This window comes from Elgaria multicarinata, chromosome 9 (genome assembly GCF_023053635.1).
Source record: "Elgaria multicarinata webbii isolate HBS135686 ecotype San Diego chromosome 9, rElgMul1.1.pri, whole genome shotgun sequence".
In the NCBI taxonomy this organism is placed as follows: domain Eukaryota; kingdom Metazoa; phylum Chordata; class Lepidosauria; order Squamata; family Anguidae; genus Elgaria; species Elgaria multicarinata.
Window position 1 is genome coordinate 20680099 of NC_086179.1, and position 20779 is coordinate 20700877.

Below are 20779 nucleotides of genomic sequence, written 5' to 3' on the forward strand. Positions count from 1 at the left end.
CTCTTTGCAGCCTAGATTCAAACAATAGCTTTCATTTCCAGAAGCCAGAAGGTTGCAAGGTCAACATGGGACTTCCCCCTCCTCTGGTTGTTTGGCTTCAACAGGTTTGCTGGCAGAGACAGAGGTCAAGTTTGAGGAGCACTGAAAGGGCAGATATAACAAGCCACAGGATGGAAACCTGTAATCGGATACTTCCCTCTTGATATTTTGTTTCACAAGTTCTGTGCATCTTTCTGCAGTTGAACAACTGTGGAACATTTGGTGAAACCACTGTAAAAATATATAAAATACTGGATTCTTGATAAAAGTCCAAATTCCCAGCAAGGTGGTTTCTCCCATATTAGGCACAAATCACTAAGTTTCACACTTTACAAAAAGGCCTACATATTTTTAACAATGCGAATTATTCCTGTCATTAAACTGCAATTTGGCTTTTTACCACATTTGAAACTTCACTCAAATGCATTGCATTAAACTTTTTTCTTATAAATTATTTTCTAATATGTATCTGGTCATGCTTTTGCCCATCATACCAATGTATTTTCATGCAAAATGTATCCATTGACCAAGCAAGCAAGCCTCATCTTCCCAGTTTTGTTATACCACCTGCCATCCACTACTACATTGTTTCTAGTGTAGAACTCAGAAAAGAATTTCAAACTCATTATGAAATAGCACATTTTATAATCTTCTCATTTTCCTCTACTTCAAAACCCAGACTTTGAATGTAAGGTGACTCAGATATTGCAAGGCAACTATATGAGCAAAACAACTTTTGGAATTTCTATCTTTTAGTTAACATCTTCTGGATATAATTTACAGCTGCTCAGCTAGTACTGTTCATACTACATTATATTCTCAATACAGTGCAATAAGATAGTATACCCTTTTGACTTGAAACTTCTATTAAACAGTGTGACTATCCATTATAAAATATGCAACATGCTCACACGATTGATATGCGCAAGTGTTTACTATGAGCATGTATGAAGGGAGGAATGATACCCTGAGGAACTGGTGATGCCTTTTATTTCAAAAGAAAGGAAAACTTGTGGTTTTGTAAAGCAAAACAAGGCCCATGAAGATAACCTTCTCAGAAAAGTAGAGAGACCAATTATTTATTATGTGTCAGTACTGATTTGAGCCATCTGAACATGAAACCTTTGGAGTTGCTATGCTGAAGTTAGCTTGAATAAATGTTCATCGGTTTGAAAGGGTAAATCTTCTTGCTTCAATTTATTCTTCAACAGGTACAGATGAAAATCCAGACTGACTTGCAGTTTTTCCCCTTGAATAAACTAGACTGACTGACTGACTGGTGTATACATGAAAGTCAGGAACTCTTGCAAAAGGAAAGAGAAGAGTAAAATAACTGCAATTGACCTAACCTGTAGCTACTGCAGGACAAACACAAACTCCTTTGGGAGAGTCTTTGCACAAAACTGAATGGTCTCTGTACTGATACTGACCCAGAGCAAACACCAAAGTGTGCATTCAGTTACTGCAGACAGGAAAGTAGAACCAATGGAATGCAGGACTAGTCCACTACTATAGGTAATTTATTTGTCAGGAACAACAATTTGTCAGAATGAAGTGTGTAATCATATACTGTATATATATCAATGTTAATTCCCAACATAGCATTGCTGAGGGAAGGTGAACCTCTGATGTGTGGGTCTGATAAGGCCTGTGGGGATTCCCAATCTGGCCTAGCAGCTTCTTCCCGTGGCCCTGCAACCTTTGCCACAGAGGGAAAAGCTCTTATCAGCATCTCCTTCTCTCAGTGCTCAGCAAGGGAAAACACACATCTCCAATCAGCTGCTGATGGGAGATAAAAGCTTTCCCCTGGGTGGCAGCACTGGGTGGCCATGTTATGGGCCAGCACTTTCAACCACCATCCTTATAGGATTCCAATCCCTCAACCTCGGAGGAACCCCAGGGAACAGCTCCTCTGGATCTCAAAAGGCTCCATTACTGTCCTTAGACTCTTGAGAACTTGGGACATGAAGACACTGGCATTGCCACAACTATTTCCAGGCTCCTTTTCAACACTTCAGTAGAGGCAGAGCTAACCATTCCAGAGACCAGTAACTTCCGTCTGGGTCCAGGAGGTTGTAAATGCCTCCCTGAGAGAGGGAGTGGTGCCAGCCTCTATAAAAGAGGCGGTAATCAGAACACTCCTGGAAAAGCCTAACCTGGAGGATGTTAACAATTATAGGCCGGTGGGTACCATCCTCTTCCTGGGCAAGGTGCTTGAGTGGGTAATTGCAGGACAACTCCAAACACTCTTGAATGAAACAGATTATCTAGTTCCATTTCAATCAGGTTTCAGGCTTGGTTTTGGAACAGAAACTACCTTGGTCGCCCCATAGGATGACCTTTGCTGGAACAGGAACAAGGAGAGTATGACCCTGTTGATTCTTTTGGACCTCTTAGCAGCTTTTGATACCATCGACCATGGTATTCTTCTGGATAGGTTGTCTGGGCTGGGAGTTGGAGGCACTGTGCTGTAGTGGATCTGCTCCTACTTGGATGGCCAATTCCAGAAGATGGAATTATTGCTCTGTGCCATGGCAACTAGGCCATTGGGTCCACAGGGCTCTATTTTATCCACTATGCTGTTCAACATCTACATGAAACTGCTGGGAGTGGTTATCTGGAGATGTGGGCTGAGGTGTCATTAATAAGTGGATGACACCCAGCTCTACCTCTCCTTTTCATCAAACCCAGGTAAGGCAGTGACTGTTCTGAATCAGTGCCTGAGCACGGTAATGGGACTGGATGAGGGTCAACAAACTGAGACTCAATCCAGACAAGACAGAGGTACTGTTAGTGGGTAGTTCGTCTGTCTGGCTAGGTGATGTTCATTCTGTTCTGGAGGGGGTTGCATTCCCCCTAAAGGATTGGGTTCATAGTTTGAGGGTGCTCTTGGATCCAGAGGCTCAGGTGAACTCAGTGGCAAGGAGCATCTTTTATCAGCTTAGGCTGATATACCAACTGCGCCCTTATCTGAACAGAGATAGCATAGCTACGGTTATCCATGCTCTAATAACCTCTCGTCTGGATTACTGCAATGTGTTATACATATTGAAAATGGTCTGGAAACTTCAGCTGGTACAAAACAGGGCAGCACGTTTGCTAAGGGAAGGGCCAACGAGACCACATCACACCAGTCCTTTTCCAGCTTCACTGGCTGCCAGTCCAGGTCTGGGCCCAATTTGAAGTGCTGGTATTAACATTCAAAGCTCTAAACAGCTCGAGGCCAGGCTATCTGAAGGTACGCCTCCTCCCATATGCACCTGCCTGAACCCTAAGATCATCCTCAGTGGTCCTTCTCTGTGAGCCCCTGCCAAAGGAAGTGGGGCAGGTGTCTACCACGAGGAGGGCCTTCTCTGCTGTGGCACCCCGGCTGTGGAATGAGCTCTCTAGAGATGTTTGCCTGGCACCTACATTATACTCTTTTAGACACCAGGTGAAGACCTTTTGATTTTCTCAGTATTTTAACAGTTTATCAACTCATTTCTCAACTTTGCTGTTTTAAATCTGTATTTTAAATCTGTATTAAACTCTGCATTGCTGCTCGGTTTTTATACTGTTGTTTGTTTTATATTTTGAATGGTTTCCATCATTTTAATTTTTGTGAACCACCCAGAGAGCTTTGGCTATTGGGTGGTATAGAAATGCAATAAATAAATAAATATTCAAGCCTCAGTCTTGCTCTGATCTTTTTTGGAGCAACATACAAACAATCCCGTCTGGCTTCCAGCCCCAGCACCACTTGGCGTTTTCTGTGGTGCTGATCTCTTTCTGCCTTGATTCCTGAAAAACGTGACCCAACCTTTTCTCTGCTCAAGATCTGATTCCAACCAGAACCCTGCAACCCAAGTTACATCTTAGAGCATCATCAGAACTCAGAGCCTGAAACAGTAACGCCAGAAGGGCCAGGGGAGGAAGGCATGTTCGCTTACTTGTGAATAATCATAGAATCATAGAATAGCAGAGTTGGAAGGGGCCTACAAGGCCATCGAGTCCAACCCCCTGCTCAATGCAGGAATCCACCCTAAAGCATCCCTGACAGATGGTTGTCCAGCTGCCTCTTGAAGGCCTCTAGTGTGGGAGAGCCCACAACCTCCCTAGGTAACTGATTCCATTGTCGCACTGCTCTAACAGTCAGGAAGTTTTTCCTAATGTCCAGCTGGAATCTGGCTTCCTTTAACTTGAGTCCATTATTCCGTGTCCTGCACTCTGGGAGGATCGAGAAGAGATCCTGGCCCTTCTCTGTTGTTGTTGTTGTTATTATTTATTTATTTATTTATTTATTTATTTATATAGCACCATCAATGTGTGACAACCTTTTAAGTATTTGAAGAGTGCTATCATGTCTCCCCTCAATCTTCTCATTATTAGATATGCAGAGGCTTGGTCTATTTACTTGTGAGTAGAAATTGTGCTAATGCTTACTTATGAGTAGGAATGCTATTTAAAAGTGCTACTGAGTGATTCAATTCTGCTTCCTTCTGAGCTTTGTCTTGTCTGTCTATCTATCTATTGCATTCTAACCCTACTCTTCAGCTGAAAAAGCTTCCAGAGCAGCTTCCATGCGATCAATAACGAACAAGGCTTACAATCGAAGATATGACACAAAGGGATGTTGAAGGAAGGGGGTAGGAAGCAAACTCATGTGCCAGTTCTTCAATTTACGAAGTTCTTACACAACCAATTGTGATGGAAACAACTGAGGATGAGAAAGACCCAAATAGAATTGGTCTCTCAGCAGAGCCAATGGAGTGGCCCTGTTTCCCATCTTTCCCTGTGCAGCAATCACATGGAATGGCAGCTGCCAGGTGACAGTTGAGGGAGGGAGATGCCTGATGGAGCTGGTCTTTTAGTGAAGTCAAATGAGTGTATCAACCTTGAACAGTGCAAGTTCATTCCTAACTGAAACTCATCCCATATGTATTCATTGCCCGAATTTTATTAAAGATGTATGCTTGGATCCTAACATTCCTTCCAAGAACAGAATAGATATGATGCAGGAGCCTGCAGATGGAGGTGGGATTAGGCAAAAATAGCCCTTTCCATTACAGGAACAGAAAGGCAATTTAGGATAGTAATCAGACTGATCTGGTCAGGATGTCACTTCTCAATTCAGCTTGGATTATTTTGATGACACTCCGAAGTTATTTTCTCTTGTGTTGCAGTATTATAAATACTCGTTTTTGATTGCCTTAGCTGAGATTTTGCACAGGGTCTACTTTTCTCATTCAGAAATTCTGAGACTCCTAAATATTTGAGGCACATGCTTCATTGTCCCTTGATAAATCTGACCCTGCTTTGGGAAGCTCCTGCCACAGCTTAGCCTCCTTCTAAGGACTCCTGGGGGTGGGGTGGGGGGTGGGAATGTGGGGACCTGGGATATGATCCCTTAGTTTGTACACCCCAGAGGGAGGTGTAGGTAAGAGCAATTGCTCAGTTCTGTCATCTCCTTGATTCAGTGACCTCTACAGTTGCAGACGTAGGATTCCTTGGTCTTTACTTAGGCTACTGCTCCAATGAATGAAGACAGGATTATGCAGCCACTGCACCTCTCTTGCAATCGCTTTCTTATCCTCCAACAGTTATAAGGCAAAAGAAGAATTCTTCATATGGGGATAAACAAAAAGAAGAAGTATGGTCCAGTTACTAAAGAAGATAACTATATAGAAATGAATTGAAATAGTTAAAGCAGAAGTGGAGTCTGGTATAGCTGCTGCAATTTAAAAACATAGGTGCATATGTCTCACAGACACATCACACTTTCCCCAAAGCTCCTTGACATACAAAGGTTGGAATAAAAAAAGGAAACCTGTGCCCACCCAGAGTGCACTCTTCAGACCTCCAGCAACAGTACTAAATGTAGTATCCTAGCACTCTAAATGCAAAAATAAATGCTTTCAAGCAGATGGGATTTTTCAAGTACATTTCTATAAGCATTTTATAATCTAATAATATGAGAGGAAAAATGACCCCGAAGTTGTGTAAACCTGACTGGAATGCAGACATCTGTTCTGGTTAAAATGTTTCCTGACTAGGGTCCTCCATCCCACTTTAAATATTTATAGTTTTTAACTAGATTAAAACGTTATAAGAGGGGTTTTATTCTCAACAACCTGCAACTGGAATTGATGTGCCAGCTTTTTCCAGCATTGCCTTAAAACGAGAACCAAGCTTTACAGCACTGTCCCACTGTTCCCACACTCACTCTGCAAAAAACCAGATCCATAAAGAGGGGCGGGTGGGAAGAAAGAGAAGGCAACTCCCCTGAAACAGTGTGGAAACAAGAGTATAGTGTAGCTAAATCCTCAGGAAGTGAATGGCAGAAAGAACCTCCTTTCCCAACTCCTCCCTACAACATTAACAGCCTGAGCAATTACTGAGTGGAACAAACCCCTTTAACACCACCTGGTGCAGTTTTCAGCAGTTGGTCTTGCTCCCAAGCCTGTCATGGCTCATTTAGATAGCACAGTGCATTCTCTCTATAGCACTATTCTTGGGGACCACGGAGTTCAAAACGTAATGAGATATAGAGATTTTTTTATCATGAAGTGTAACATAACTGTTAGCCACAGTACTCAGAGTTTAGTATTTGAGGACCACTTGGAACAGAAAGCTTTTTTAGACTAGCTGGAATATAAAAACAAATGATCTGGTTAAATATGAACACTTTACTAACAGCTAAAGAAAAATGAATCCAGGTTGATGAAAGGGAGTCTTATTTACATGCACTTCATTCAGAGATCGCATTTCCCTATTATATCCTTACCACAAACACTATACAGATTCATATTCACAGCACGATTACCTTAAACTAGAATAATAACTGATCAATTGGTCACTGTTGCATAAAATTATATTTTAAACGCTCCCCCTAGAATACCTACTACTTTTATAATCTCATTAGCACTGGAAATAATTCCAGTGATAAGAATATCATAAGATCAAAGAATCATAGAATAGCAGAGTTGGAAGGGGCCTACAAGGCCATCGAGTCCAACCCCCTGCTCAATGCAGGAATCCACCCTAAAGCATCCCTGACAGAGGGTTGTCCAGCTGCCTCTTGAAGGCCTCTAGTGTGGGAGAGCCCACAACCTCCCTAGATAACTGATTCCATTGTCGTACTGCTCTAAAAGGCAGGAAGTTTTTCCTGGTGTCCAGCTGGCATCTGGCTTCCTTTAACTTGAGCCCGTTATTCTGTGTCCTGCACTCTGGGAGGATCGAGAAGAGATAATAATTTGCAATAGAAATACAACAGGAAGCTGCTTTCAAAAGTGACGGGTTAAACTGGAAAAAAACATAATTTAGCATTCTCTTCTCAAAATAGGCAAACACCGTGAAAAAATATGGGTATCTCTATACAATATTCCAAAGTTCTTTAAAACTGAGATACAGATGTATCAGAAGTACAATGGTAATCCTACCCTTAGTTTCAGAAAAACGCATAAAGATGAAGAGATTGGCTATTGCATGCACATTATTTTGCTATACTTGTATTTCTTTGTGAAACATTTAAATTCCCAGACTGCAAGGAAATGCTTGAAATGAAAAAGCACTGTGCACAAATAGTCGTAACTTTCAGAAAAGTAAATGCAGTGTTTAGTGGAGCTCAACCATGCATGCTTTTAATAGAAGACCAGAAAGTAAACTGACAATATATTTCCTGATTTTTTTCTCTCAAGTAAATGTGCATGAAAAAACTTTGCTTTAATCACATGTGGTTGTGCTTACTCAAGTACTGTGGATACTTATGGTCACTCAAGCCTATTTCAAAAGGTATGCAATTCTTCCCATTCCCATAGTGTAATTCAGAATTACTTCAAACTATCATACAAGAAAGTATCCATGAAAACTGGTAAAATTTTAAAGGAAAAACGATGAAAAAAACATACTGGCAGCAGGGTGAAAATGACTGTGTGACACACAGTGTGTACGTGTACATATACACACACTCACTGCATCAGGGCTCTTTTCGCAGTGCATAAAGAGGAATCCAATGCATGAGCTGGCAATGCAGGAAGTAATTACTTCCTGCATTGGCAGCTTACTATTTGGATGCCTCTATGTCAGCCGTGGATTAACCTTCAAGCAATATTTAAGCAATATAAGCACGTGCTTCAGGCCCCAAAGGAAGTGGGGACCACAGAGTACAGGTACCATAGCTGTAGCCATCTAATTTTAAAGAATTCCAGATTCATAGAAAGGGCGCAGCGGCATATTCTAAGAGTGGCAAATTTTTATTATTTGTGCTTTATTTTATTACACCCAATCAACCAGCTTTAGGCGCTATGTGTCCCACGATGTCATCTGACATAACTTTCTGACAATCTCTGTCTCAACATGCTTGCTGCTATTTTAGTGTTAAATAAATATAACAAAAAACAGTTTATATTTAATATAGTTGTGTGTTCTGGCGTGGGGGATGGCCTTGAAGAAAACTGAGTTTTTAATGTCTTATTTCACCTTCAGCACTTATTGAGTCTGAATGTCTTGCCGGCTAAGCAATGGAAGGGCCAAGGGGGCACCATTATTGGGCTGTGTGTAGGGCATCAGCTGGCCTTAATCCGGCCCTGCTCTATGGGGAAGTGGGGGTGGGGAGGAGAGTGGGTGAGGGTTAGAGGCTCCTCCATCATTGCTCTAACACAATCAGATTCAGTTTAACCCATATTAGCCCTGCTTGCTGAAAGTCAGCCCGAAGAGAAAGATGTTAAAATTTCTGAAGTTGTAATCCTATACACACCTACGCAGCCTTCATTGAATGCACAGAGGTTTACTTCTAAGTAAAGATGCATAAGATTGTACTGTGAAACATTTTGGGCTAAGAATTTGGGACGTGCTGACACTATTTGAAGTATAACTAATTCCAAAACCTTGGTAACAAAAGTTTTTCACTGAAAAGTGCCTTTATTGAATGCCCCAGAGCTGGAAGTTCAAAAACATTCTACAGTATACTACATAGAATGCATATATGTATACATTTTAATGAAAACGTTTGGCAGAGCAGTTTGGCAGCGAAGCATACTGCTACAGGATTGATTATAAGACATATCTCAAGTTGCTTTGGATTCCCGCATTAAGAATTTTTCTATCCTTCCTCCTCACAAAACAGCTCTCAAGGCAGACAAATTTATAGCTCAATATTTTTAAAATCTATATCTTAAATAAAAGCAAAATATGCTCTCAGTGTCCCAGTGCCAGGTATCAGGTTGCTGAATATAGAACTTCGAATACAACACAGTTCATGCTCCATCTCTAAGACTCAAAAACCTTCCTTCCATTGTGCACAAACCGTTCTTTTCTATCTTAATTTCGCTCCTTCTCTTCCCACTCAAAGAAAAAGCAAAAAAAGCAAAGATGTTGACAGGAAAACTTAATACAAATAATGGCTTACAAAAGCAAAATCACTTTATTAGCCTTGCCAATAAAAATGTTCCTTCTCTTCAGGGATAGCTAAGCAACTAAAAGTGCCTCTAATGCTCTATTGGCAGCACTAGCCAACACAGCTCTACATAGATAATTGTGTCTCTGAAAGTTGCAGAGCACTCACTTCCAAATTAAAGGAAAGGGACTTGTTACCAAGTACATAGGAATTAATGGGCCATTTAAAATGGAAAATCCAACAGAACCTTAAATTCTCTCTTCCTGAGCTGCCTATACTTCCCTACAACCAATCCCTAAGTTCTTTGAATCAGTTAGAGCCTTAAATGCATGTACCTTGTCTGTATGTGATCCGATCATTTAATTCAAAGATAACCCATTGTAATTTAAGGTCTGGGGCAGAAGTGGGAAGGAATAAAACAAATAGTATCATATATTTATAAAAATGTACATGAATGCATGACAGTCGGCATGTGGGGTTGATGGCGGAAAGTAAGTCAAGGACCTATAAGATTCTCCTCTTCTATTTCTAAACTCTTAACATACTGTATACACAATAGACTTATTCAGACGTGGTCTTTAAAATGGGCAAAAACAATTATTTCTGTGATAAAGTAACACTTTCAGCACCAATTTTAAATGAAATTAATAGAAGACCTGGAAGTCTATTCGCTTGAGTAAAAGCCTAAAAGAAATATTAAGAGAAACAAAGACATACTTCATCTCTAGGACCTCCTCCAAATGTTTCCTCCTCTCAGCCCGCAAGTTGGTCAAGTGGGTTTCCTTCTCAGCTAGAGACTGCTGGGTAGAGGACAGCTTTGCTTTCATAGATTCCAGTTCTTGTTTTACTTTCTCCATAGCCATCATCAACTCTTCTACCTAAGGAGTTTGAGAATGACAAAGAGGAAGGAGAAAGTATGTGATCATAAAAATCTTTGCCATTCACCAGAGCCACCGAATGATGGGATAAAAATAATGTGTCAATCAATTTAGCTTTGTCTTTAGTATTTACCTGATTTTGAGTCCTTCCCTGTATTTGAATGTGAAATAACATGTATTAGTGTAATTATGCATTTGAAAGAAGTTATATTTTTATTACATGTATTATTGTTCACTGTTATATTTTCCCTTTTACCTGAGGCACCACTGATAATGAATCAATATGTCCTGTCTACATTAGAATTTACAGCTTTATTGAAAATTAAATTACAAAAAGGTAGGCCAATATTCTTATTTCAACATCTCTGCAATACTGTAGTAAGTGGCTCAGTTCAGACAACACGTTAGTCAATGTGAAAACTCCACTCAACGGTTGAGTTTCTAGGAGGTACTCCCGACACAACATGCTCTAACTCCACCATTGTGACGTTTCATTGACCATTTTTCTGCCCTTTCTCCTCCCCTGGTGGTATCCCAGCAGCCATTGCTGCGAAAAAACAATCCCCCGCAAGTTGTGGCTGCTCTCCTAGAATGGCACTCCCTCCTTTCACTGCTCTTGCCAAGGAACTCTGTAGCCAGTGGGAAAAGTCAACTCAACTCACCCAAAAATTCTACGGAGCCCACCATACAATATGAAACACAATGGTTGTGAAGGAACTCTAGTCTGCACAGCGTGGATATTCTGCGTGGAGTGTTTTCCCAAAAAACTCCACCGTTGCATGAAATTTTCCCACCAGACAACATGTTGCTTAACGGTGTGTAAAAACTCCACTGTGGAGTTCTAAAACCAACATTGACTAGCATGTTGTCAGAACTGAGCCAGTATCACAGGAGAAAATACATTAAATATCTCCTCACTCAGTGTGCATTCCGAAAACTTGAATTGATTCTTACAACTCAAGTCTTAATTCACACAAACAGCCAAAATAGTAATTATAAGGTGACCACTTGATAAACCTGCATCCCATTAGCAGGTTCTGTATTCATTCTGGAACTCTGTCACACCATGTTTTTCTGTAACAAAAACAGAGCCAGTATGGCATAATACAAAATGCCACCTTATTTAACTAACAATTAGTTCTGCCCTTTCGCCATCTTGTACGGCATAATTTTTTAATGCATCCTGGGAACCAGGGTACATTTATATTGGTATTCTTTGAAATCTGAAATGAAATAGGAAAATTAACAGAAGTGGAAGAAAGGGTAAGTTGTTATGGTGGGGAGATATCAGGGGACATATCAGCACAACACAAGTTTGTTTGACGAAAAGACAACCCCTCTCTCACAAAGCTAAAACTAGTATGATTCAGGATCTACTCTCAGTCAGGTTTTAATAATATGTTTAAGAAATCTTTACTGGGAATGCACATGTGGACAACAAGATTTCTGCCTGCGCACGCACGCACAGAGCCCTTGGTTTCTGCATCCTACTTGTCCCTGCTGCGAAATCTGAAAAAAGAAAGAAAAGATTTTTGCTGCTGCCACTGCAAATTGAGTGACAGGATTTTTTTTGCCAATGGGGTGAAGCACCTGGGGGGTCCTGGGGAGATAATACACTCCCTGACCTCCAGAACTTGTCCCAGAAGTTGTCTACCCCTGAGGTACAATATATCCTGACTTGTGTCAGGGGGTGTTGAATTAGCTGATTTTCTGGACTCCTTCAAACCCCATGACTATTTTGTAGTCCATTTATTAAAACAGGCAAAGAGACTCAATAGTCACATATGGACACAACAATACGCCAGGATTCTCTGGAACTCTGGCTTATTTATAATGAGCCGCATGGTGGTACATGTTGCCTGATCTCTGACTTGGCTTGTCCTGCAAATGCAAGTGGCTGAAGAAACCATGAATCTTCTGTTCATTGTTTGTTGTGATGTCTGAACTATTTGCTGCAAAAGGGTTAGCAGCCTAACACGGCTTCGCATGTTGTCTGAACAGGCCCTGTGTAAGGTACCAATCACAGCCAGATAGTTTACTTAAAAACACAACCTAATAAACCTTTACACAAATATAGAAAAAATAATTATAGATTTACTGAAGATCCAGCTTTTCTAAGAGGCATTTAGGATGTTTTAGTTGCTGTCAAGTATTACAGACAATATATTTCTCAACTACATCTGCACTATGAACATACAACTCCACAAATCTGTATTGAAGATCAGAAGACACAGTGCTGAACAATGCTCATAATATTCTTATTAGATATTTGTCCTGATCCATCCTTCAATCAATTTTAAGAATAAGTAAGATAAATGATCTATGCTTAGAATGAACAAATCTGAGCCCAGGAATTTGTTCAGAATACCAGATATAAACAGACATTACAATCTTTCCATACATAATTCAATCCTGGTTATCCCAAGCTTTCTTTATTTAAGCAGTATAATTTAGATAGTATCATGTTGTTGCTATTGTTGAAACAATTGGTAATCAGAAATCCTTGATGATCTACTGCAAATCACCCAGAGAACTACCAGAGGATCCAGATCTACCTTCTACTCACCCCCGTTCTAATACATATGAAATGCAATATGACCGCCTTGGTCAGTGACATCCCAATACATTTCCTGTGGCAGTCACATGACCATCAAGCCAGTTGGTGGACAGATAGGTTTAACAATATCAGTAAAATACACACATTCACTCTGCTGGATGCAATTCACAAGGAACCAACAAATAATTTAAGCAGACTTATGGGCCATCAGCTGGCAAAGAAGAAAAGCAATTAGAGGTGTTGCAGATATTGTGTAGGAGACCTGAGAGCCTTTCATTATGAGAAGGTTCTTGACAAAAGGAGATATTGGTTTAAGAATTTGCATTTCACTGACATAGTTTAAAAATAGGTTGGAATGAACAAAGATATTTGTTGGTTGGTAGAGAAATTATAGCTGCCTTTTGATTCCACAGACAGAATGAAAGGGGTAGGAAACCTTGGGTAGGATCCAACAGTGCCCTACTGCTGGTGGCCAACACTGCCAGTCTTTGTGCATGTGTATATCCAGTCTTTGTGTATATCCAGCGAAGGTGATATAATGCCTCCTGGAGAAAGCACCCAAACAAACAGAAATGCAAGTTTCTGTAAGGCACAACCTACCCCTTTCAGAAACTCCAGTCATAGCACTCCTGGGGACAAGCCCCCAAACATTGCAACCAGCAGTAGGGCCTGGCCGCACGCACACTGGGGACCAGTGCTGCTGCCTGCCAACAGTAGGGCACCCCAGGTGAGCTACAACTCACATAGCCCCTGACCATTGGCCATGCTGATTGGGGCTTTTGGGAGTTGTAGTTCAAACGTCTGGAGGATACCAGGTTGCCTATCTTCTGGAATAAAATGCAGAATATTTAATACTGTATAAATAATGCAATTTCCTCTAAAATTAAACTGTTCCTGTTCAAGGAGGAATAGGTCAACTTATTTACAGACTCTAATGTGCAGAGAAGAATGCTACCAATGCAGCCTTCCAAGTGGGATAGTATGACAATATGTATAACCCTTGCTCTTGCGTGAACCATGAAGGAGCTAAATTCCTTCCCCAGATGAAAAGAGGAAACCATTCTTCAAGTCTGCCTAAGTTGCCAGACCTGAAGAAGAGAACTAGCAGCTGTAGCTTGTTAAGAGTGCTGGAAAAATGAAGAAAGCCATGCAAATAACAAACAGAGCCTTGCTGGCATGGGAGAAGTGTTCCTGAGAAGGAAAAGGAGCTGTTCTGTGGTCTTCTAATCCACGAGATATTTGAACCAGGCCATGGGAAAAAGAGGAACTAAACAACTGAATGTCTGGCTTTTGCAAGGGACTATATATTGGCACCAAATATTGTAACCAGTAAGAACTGTTTTCTATCCCTTCCTGCATCTGGACCACTACTTGGATGAAGCTGCCCTGTGGCTATAGCAGCAGCTTATTTTACTCTTAACACTGAGATGTTTACTTAAGTTATAATCACTTCTCTGTGTGAAGATGGCAGCTTGACATACAGTAGATAGCATGACTTGTGGGCAAATTTAAATAGTGAACAAAAAGCCTACTGGAAAGTTTCAGAAGGGCTCCCACTATTAACTTGCATTAACTCCTTGGAACAAAGCTTCATAAAATGCAGATAAAAATGTAGTGAGTCAAGCCACAATAGTCCAAAAGACAGTATCCCAACTGAATCTAGTATAGAACATTATCTTCAAGGATACTTAAGTTTATTTTGCTTAAGTGAAGTTTGATATTTAAGGTAAATCCTTATTTTCAATAAGGAGAGATGCTCAGCTCTTCTTAAGGAGGGAATTCTTGCCTATTTTGGAGTTCCTGAAAGAAGGAGGGCTCCCCTTCCTCTCACCAGCATTTGGAATTATCAGTAGATGCAGGAGAGGCTTCAGGGACTGTCTTGTTTCATGCTTTTAGGAGAGGGATAATAGGTCAATCCCTAGCATCTCCAGTTAAACCACCCTGAGAGTTTCAGCTATTGGGTGGTATAAAAATGTAATAAATTAATAATAACAAAAAATTATTAAAAGGGTCAGGTAGCTGGTGATTTAAAGGACTTCTGCCCAAGCCCATAGAAAACTGTTGCAATTAGAGTAGACAACAGTAGGTTAGATGGACAAATAATCTGACCCAGTATAATGCAGCATCCTTTGTTCCCAAGAAATGAGAACGGAATGCCCCATACTCGCAATCCTCAGTTGCTGTGGCTATTTTTAAAAAGTTCTTCATTTACATCACAAATTCTGTCTGTTCTACCTTGATTAGACAAAATCTTAATTGATGGAAGAAAATTTTTATTAGTAACTTAAGGAACTTACTTTCTAAGATTATTCTGATTACTAACAGGGACTGGCTGGCGAGATCACATTACTCCAGTCCTTTTACAACTTCATTAGCTGCCAGTCCAGGTCCGGGCCCGATTCAAAGTGCTGATATTGACATTTAAAGCCCTAAATGGTTTGGGGCCAGGTTATTTGAAGGAATGCCTCCTCCCATATGTACCTACCCGGACCTTAAGATCATCTACAAGGGTCCTTCTCCATGAGCCCCTGCCAAAGGAAGTGAGGCAGGTGGCTACTAGGAGGAGGGCTTTCTCCGCTGTGGCACCCCGGTTGTGGAATGAGCTCCCCAGAGAGGTCCGCCTGGCGCCTACATTGTACTCCTTTCGTCGCCAGCTGAAGACCTTTTTATTCACTCAGTATTTTAACACTTAATTTTAACTTAAATTTAAATTATACTGTTTTAACTCTGTATTTTAACCTTATATCAATTTTGCTGCGTGGTTTTATCCTGGTTGTGCTTTTTATACTGCATTTTGTATTTGTGTTTTTAACCTGTTGGTTGTTTTATGATGGTTTTAATTTTTGTGAACCGCCCAGAGAGCTTCGGCTATTGGGCGGTATAAAAATGTAATAAATAAATAAATAAATTCTGGTGTACAGACTTAGAAAACTGCACCCACCACCAATTTCCCAATAACAACCTCTTAAACTGGAAAGATCCCTTTCTGTTTACTATCTGTGTGGTAAGTTGGACTGCATGGGAATGTAAAGAAGCACTCTCAGTGATTTGCCTGGAGATGTAATAAATTTCAAGTCTGTGTATCTGTTGTACGTGGTGCAAAACTAATTCGAGTTGGGATTGGAAGGCTTTTGATAGCAGGTTATGAGGAGAGAGTTTTAATGTTTGCACCCACTCCAAGTTGCTGCAACAGAGCACTACATTTCCTTCAAAAGCCACAAGAAAAGGGATGGCAACAAGATAGGGCTATAGCAGAACTGGGGAACCTGTGCCTCTCCAGAAGTTTTTGGACTGCCTCTCCTATCATCCCTGACCAATGAACATGTTAGATGGATCTCATGGGAATTGGAGTTGACCAACGTCTGGAGCAGCCTTCTCCAACCTGGTGGGCTCCAGATGATTTTAGATTACATCTCCCATAGTTTGTCATCATTGGCCATGCTGAGAATTGAAGTCCAAAACATTTGCAGGGCACAAGCTTGGACGAGGCTGATCTGGAGGGCCACAGGCCCCCCAGCCCTCAGCAATAGGTTTACTATTGATAAAGATAAAGCAGGAAACAGCAGGGAGAGACATAAACACAAAACAAAACTTATTCATACCTTTAGCCATTTACTGCCTAAATGATTGATCTCACACATTCTTTCGTTTACTGGCTTCAACAGACAATGAGAAGCATAACAGTGGAAAACAGTAAATCGGATGAAGAGGGGAAAGCATGCAATTAAAAACAAAAAAGGGCAATTAAGGGGTTTAAGAAGTGTGAACATGTAGAAAGCAATTCAAACCAGGATTGTTAACAAATTTTAATACATTAAAGGTTTTGTCAGTAAGAAAAAAGAGACACAGCTACACATCATTACATTTCCCCACCCCCTCACAAAATTTCTATTAAACACAGTGAAAAATGAGGCCCTTCAAAGTTAAAAGAAGGAAATAACAGAAATAAAGATTCTCCCCTATAGAGACTTGGGTGATCCTGAAAGGTGGTTTATATATTTTTTTAAATGAAATAATTAAAACAATGGCTGGTTGCAAATCTGTGATGTAATTACTACATAAAGACTCCCCCACCGCCAACAAAAGGTACAGTTTTGGCACTCAACCCTGCTGCCTTGGGCTTGTATTTTAAAGACCAAGTGTTTCTGGATGGACTCTTTTGGTAGCATACAGAGGCAGCAGTTGCACTATAAATTAAGATTTACAGTGCCAGAAAGTGTGCCTTCAGTGTGATGCCACTGGAGGGACTGAGCCATAGGGTTGCATCCTTTTGGCAAGCCCATTCAGTGATACAAAATGCTAAGGCAAGAGCTTCTGTGTGTTTTTGTGAACCACTTAATTGCTAAAAGAAAGCCAAACCTGACATGGATTGGGTACTAATGATGGATTATGAACTAATAATTATGAGAAACTGCTTTCCTATAGGCCAGATTAGGCAAAGATGTGTGTGTGTGTGTGTGTGTGTGTGTGTATGTATATGTGTGTGTGTGTATATGTGTGTATATATATATATGTATATGTGTATAAACCTGTTTGCTACAACATTGGGATATAAATCTGATAACATCCATAGATTCAGCATATAGAATTAACTCCATTTTTGACAGAGATATGTAAGTGGAGCTTAAAAACTAGAGATATAGTAATAAAATCAGTTTGAATAAATCCCATCATAAAGATTTTAAGCCTAGAGCTAAAATATGGTAGGCAGGACTCATCTATGTACTGACGGCACTCCAGTGATCTGGAGGTCTGGGCTGAAGTGCCATCAATACATGGATGACATTCAGCTCTACCTCTTGTTTTCACGTAATGATCCTAGGGATGCTGTTGAAAAGCTGTGAAACCGGCTGGACCAAACCTAGATTCCAGAAAGTGTTGCAACTGCAAGTATTGCCATTCAGCTGTAGTAGTTAAATTATATTTAGGACGTAAATCAGAAAATGACAAAAACTCGTCGTCTGGGCCTATTAATTGATCCAAATTAAAAATCATCTTATCCATCCAAGTCCTCCACAAGAACGCTTTATTTTCAATTCTTAAGTCTGGATTTCCCCATAAAGTCAATTTTGAATGAGAGAATGCTATGAACTGTAATTGATGTGATACTATATGCCACACCTCTCTAGCAGCCAAAATTGTAAGAGGTTTTTTTTTTTTACTCTAATATTTCGAGAACCGAGTATCATCCATTTTTTTACTCTAATATGTTGAGAACCGAGTGTCATCTTCTGTTCTAACCATAAGGATTCCAGAACTAACCAGGGTGGCAAATCTAAGCAAGCTGGAAAAGACCAAAACTTAGTACAAGCCAATAGATAGGCCCAATGGTACAAAGCACAGTCTGGAAAACCAAACCTACCTCCATTAATTGGAAGCTGCATCCGTTTCAAAGGTATCTGAGGTGAGGCAACACACCAGAAGAATTTACAAAACAAAGCATTAAGTTGTTGAAAGTATTTGTCAGGTATAAGTAAAGGAATCCCACACATAACATAGAGAATTTGAGGCATAACGTTCATCTTAAGTGTGTTGACTTTATCCCACACTCAACTTTAATGGTGCACATCTATCTATATCTCGTGCAATCTCAATAATCAGCTTATTCAGTTTATTTTAATCAACTGAGACATCTCTCTGGGAATGAGTATTCCCAGATAGGTAATAAAATCAGGGCACCATCGAAATTGACCATTAGGAAATATGCTTCCTCCAATCCGCATCAATTCAGACTTTGACCAGTAGGCGCACTTGTGAAAAGGGCTCTGAATGGCTAAACATTGTCAGGCAATTGCGGAGTATGTGAAAGAAACAATAAACACAAAAATTTAAAGCAGAAGAAAAATGAGAAGATAGAGAAGCAAATATAAAAATCCTCAACATGTACTCATTTTCCCTCATGAAGAAGAGAATAAGGTTCTCTACAAGGGTGCCATAGTAGTGGTTGAAGGAGAACTGGGAGAATAGGCAGGAACCTGCTATGAACCTGCTTATTGGGATGGTGGGAGAGGGTTCCCATCAAAAATCCCTCAGGTATAGAAGGTTCCCATCAGAGGCTCCATGAAGGTACAGAGACCATATGCATGATACACATAGACCACAATAAGAAATTGTACATTTTCCCAATTGAAGGATGTAAACAGTGAGGTCCCCAAAGGGTCTGCATAGGGGAACAGCGTTTAAAACTTATCCATACATAAATAATCTGGAATTACAGGTGAGCAGTGAGGTGGCCTACTTCAGTAGACTATAGTTTTGAGAAATGCAGCTGTGAAAAATAATTCAACACTGTTCCATCAGAGGTAGGGCAATGATACACTATGTGGTGCCCATGAAAAACACACATTAATCCTATACAAACTGGCTCTTAACATGGGATATTTGCTTCTCAGCATCACATGACTACGAAATCTTCAGAGATGGTCTACATTACCAACAAGCTATATTGGAGGATGTAATTAAAGTGGGGAATGTCAGGAAAGTGATCAAAGATTGGGATTCCTCTAGTCTCAGGGTACCTGCCATATTTGAATTTTGGCCCCCAAATCCAATGGCTCAGAGTACTACAAACAAAAATGTTTGTATAGCATGGTTGTCCAGGCTGTTGTAGACACCAAGGTCAGGTTCATGGATATATATGAAACAAGTTAAAACAAAATTATATATTGTTTTAACTTGGATTATGGTTTAATTTGTTTTTAACTGCGCATATTTATTGTTTTATACTGTATGTTTTTATCTGTATGCCGCTCTGAGATTGTAATGATATAGGGTGGGATATAAATGTTTTAAATAAATAAATAATAAATAATATGCTGGTATATCCAGGTGAAACATTAACCCAACAATCTTTAGGATTTCTCTAGCTGACAAACAGGCAGCAGGTACCTTCTTCTGTGGGTCTCTGGTACAATCATGTTTCAGTGCATCCAGTGATCCTTGCAAAACAGCCACACGAGAAGAATCTAACTAAAACTACGTTTGCACAAGTGTGGTTACGCAAGTGGTTTTGTGCAATGTGCAAGATTCAGGAGAGCTCCGCTAGCGCTATTTGAAGTTACTGAATGTTATTGTTGGATACTGCCCCCTGTTTGGTCCCTTCCTTATTATCTTTCTGTTGGCTTGCAAAGACCATCCTTTCCTGACATTTTGATATTAACTAATTCTTCTCCCCTGAATTATTTGGTTTTTAAGATGCTATTTGATCTTCTGTTCATATTTTCTCCTCTTCTGACATACTTTATTGCTTAATTGCATTGGTTTTCTTTGGCTGTTTCTTTTTATTGTTTGTTGCTCGTTTTGAGTACCTTTTTGGGGTGGAAAAGTATACCATAAATTTTTAAATTAATCAATAATATATCCAATCTAAAAATGTACAAGTAGTGCTACGTCTCTACAACTAATGCTGAATATTCTTGCCCCCAGGAAACTTTATGTGATTTAAGGAATAATTCTTCCACTACCAAGATTGGTGATATAAGAATGCCTGAAAAAGATTTCTTCCAAAGACCTCCTTTTAAAAAAGTTAAATTCATATTAGATTTTATTCTATTCACGTATTGTTGAGCAAGAAATATTTGATCCTTTTATGTTTTAAGAGTCTATGGACAATGTGTGAAAAGCTCTGAAACGTTAGAGAATGTTAGCTGAGGAAACCTTTAGGATGAAAATAACAGAGAGCTAATCTTCATATATATCTAGCAGGCGTATTTCTCACTTTGCTGTTTCAATGGAAAAGGAGGGTCAAGGGGGAGGAAAGCAGCAGTAATCAGGGTTATATAAAAAAGATAAACTTTAACTGGTGTAGCTATAGAACCTTCCTTAGTCCTAGTCCTAAAAAAACAAGTTTAGTCAGTGCAACTTGCAGACATCATTTAGAACACCCATTTCCATAGTCAAATAGGCTTAAAATTGATTTGGGTGAGGGGAGAT

At 40.0% G+C, this 20779-nt stretch overlaps 1 protein-coding gene across 3 annotated transcripts in view; it reads right to left on the reverse strand.

Annotated features, from left to right (window-relative positions):
* ERC1 (ELKS/RAB6-interacting/CAST family member 1) overlaps positions 1 to 20779 on the reverse strand; it is a 203268-nt gene that overhangs the window by 81540 nt on the left and 100949 nt on the right. For all 3 annotated transcript variants that reach the window (XM_063134903.1, XM_063134906.1, XM_063134904.1), the window contains one exon: positions 10130 to 10290. In XM_063134903.1, coding sequence (XP_062990973.1) covers positions 10130 to 10290 — 161 coding nt within the window. The remainder of the gene's footprint in view (positions 1 to 10129; positions 10291 to 20779) is intronic.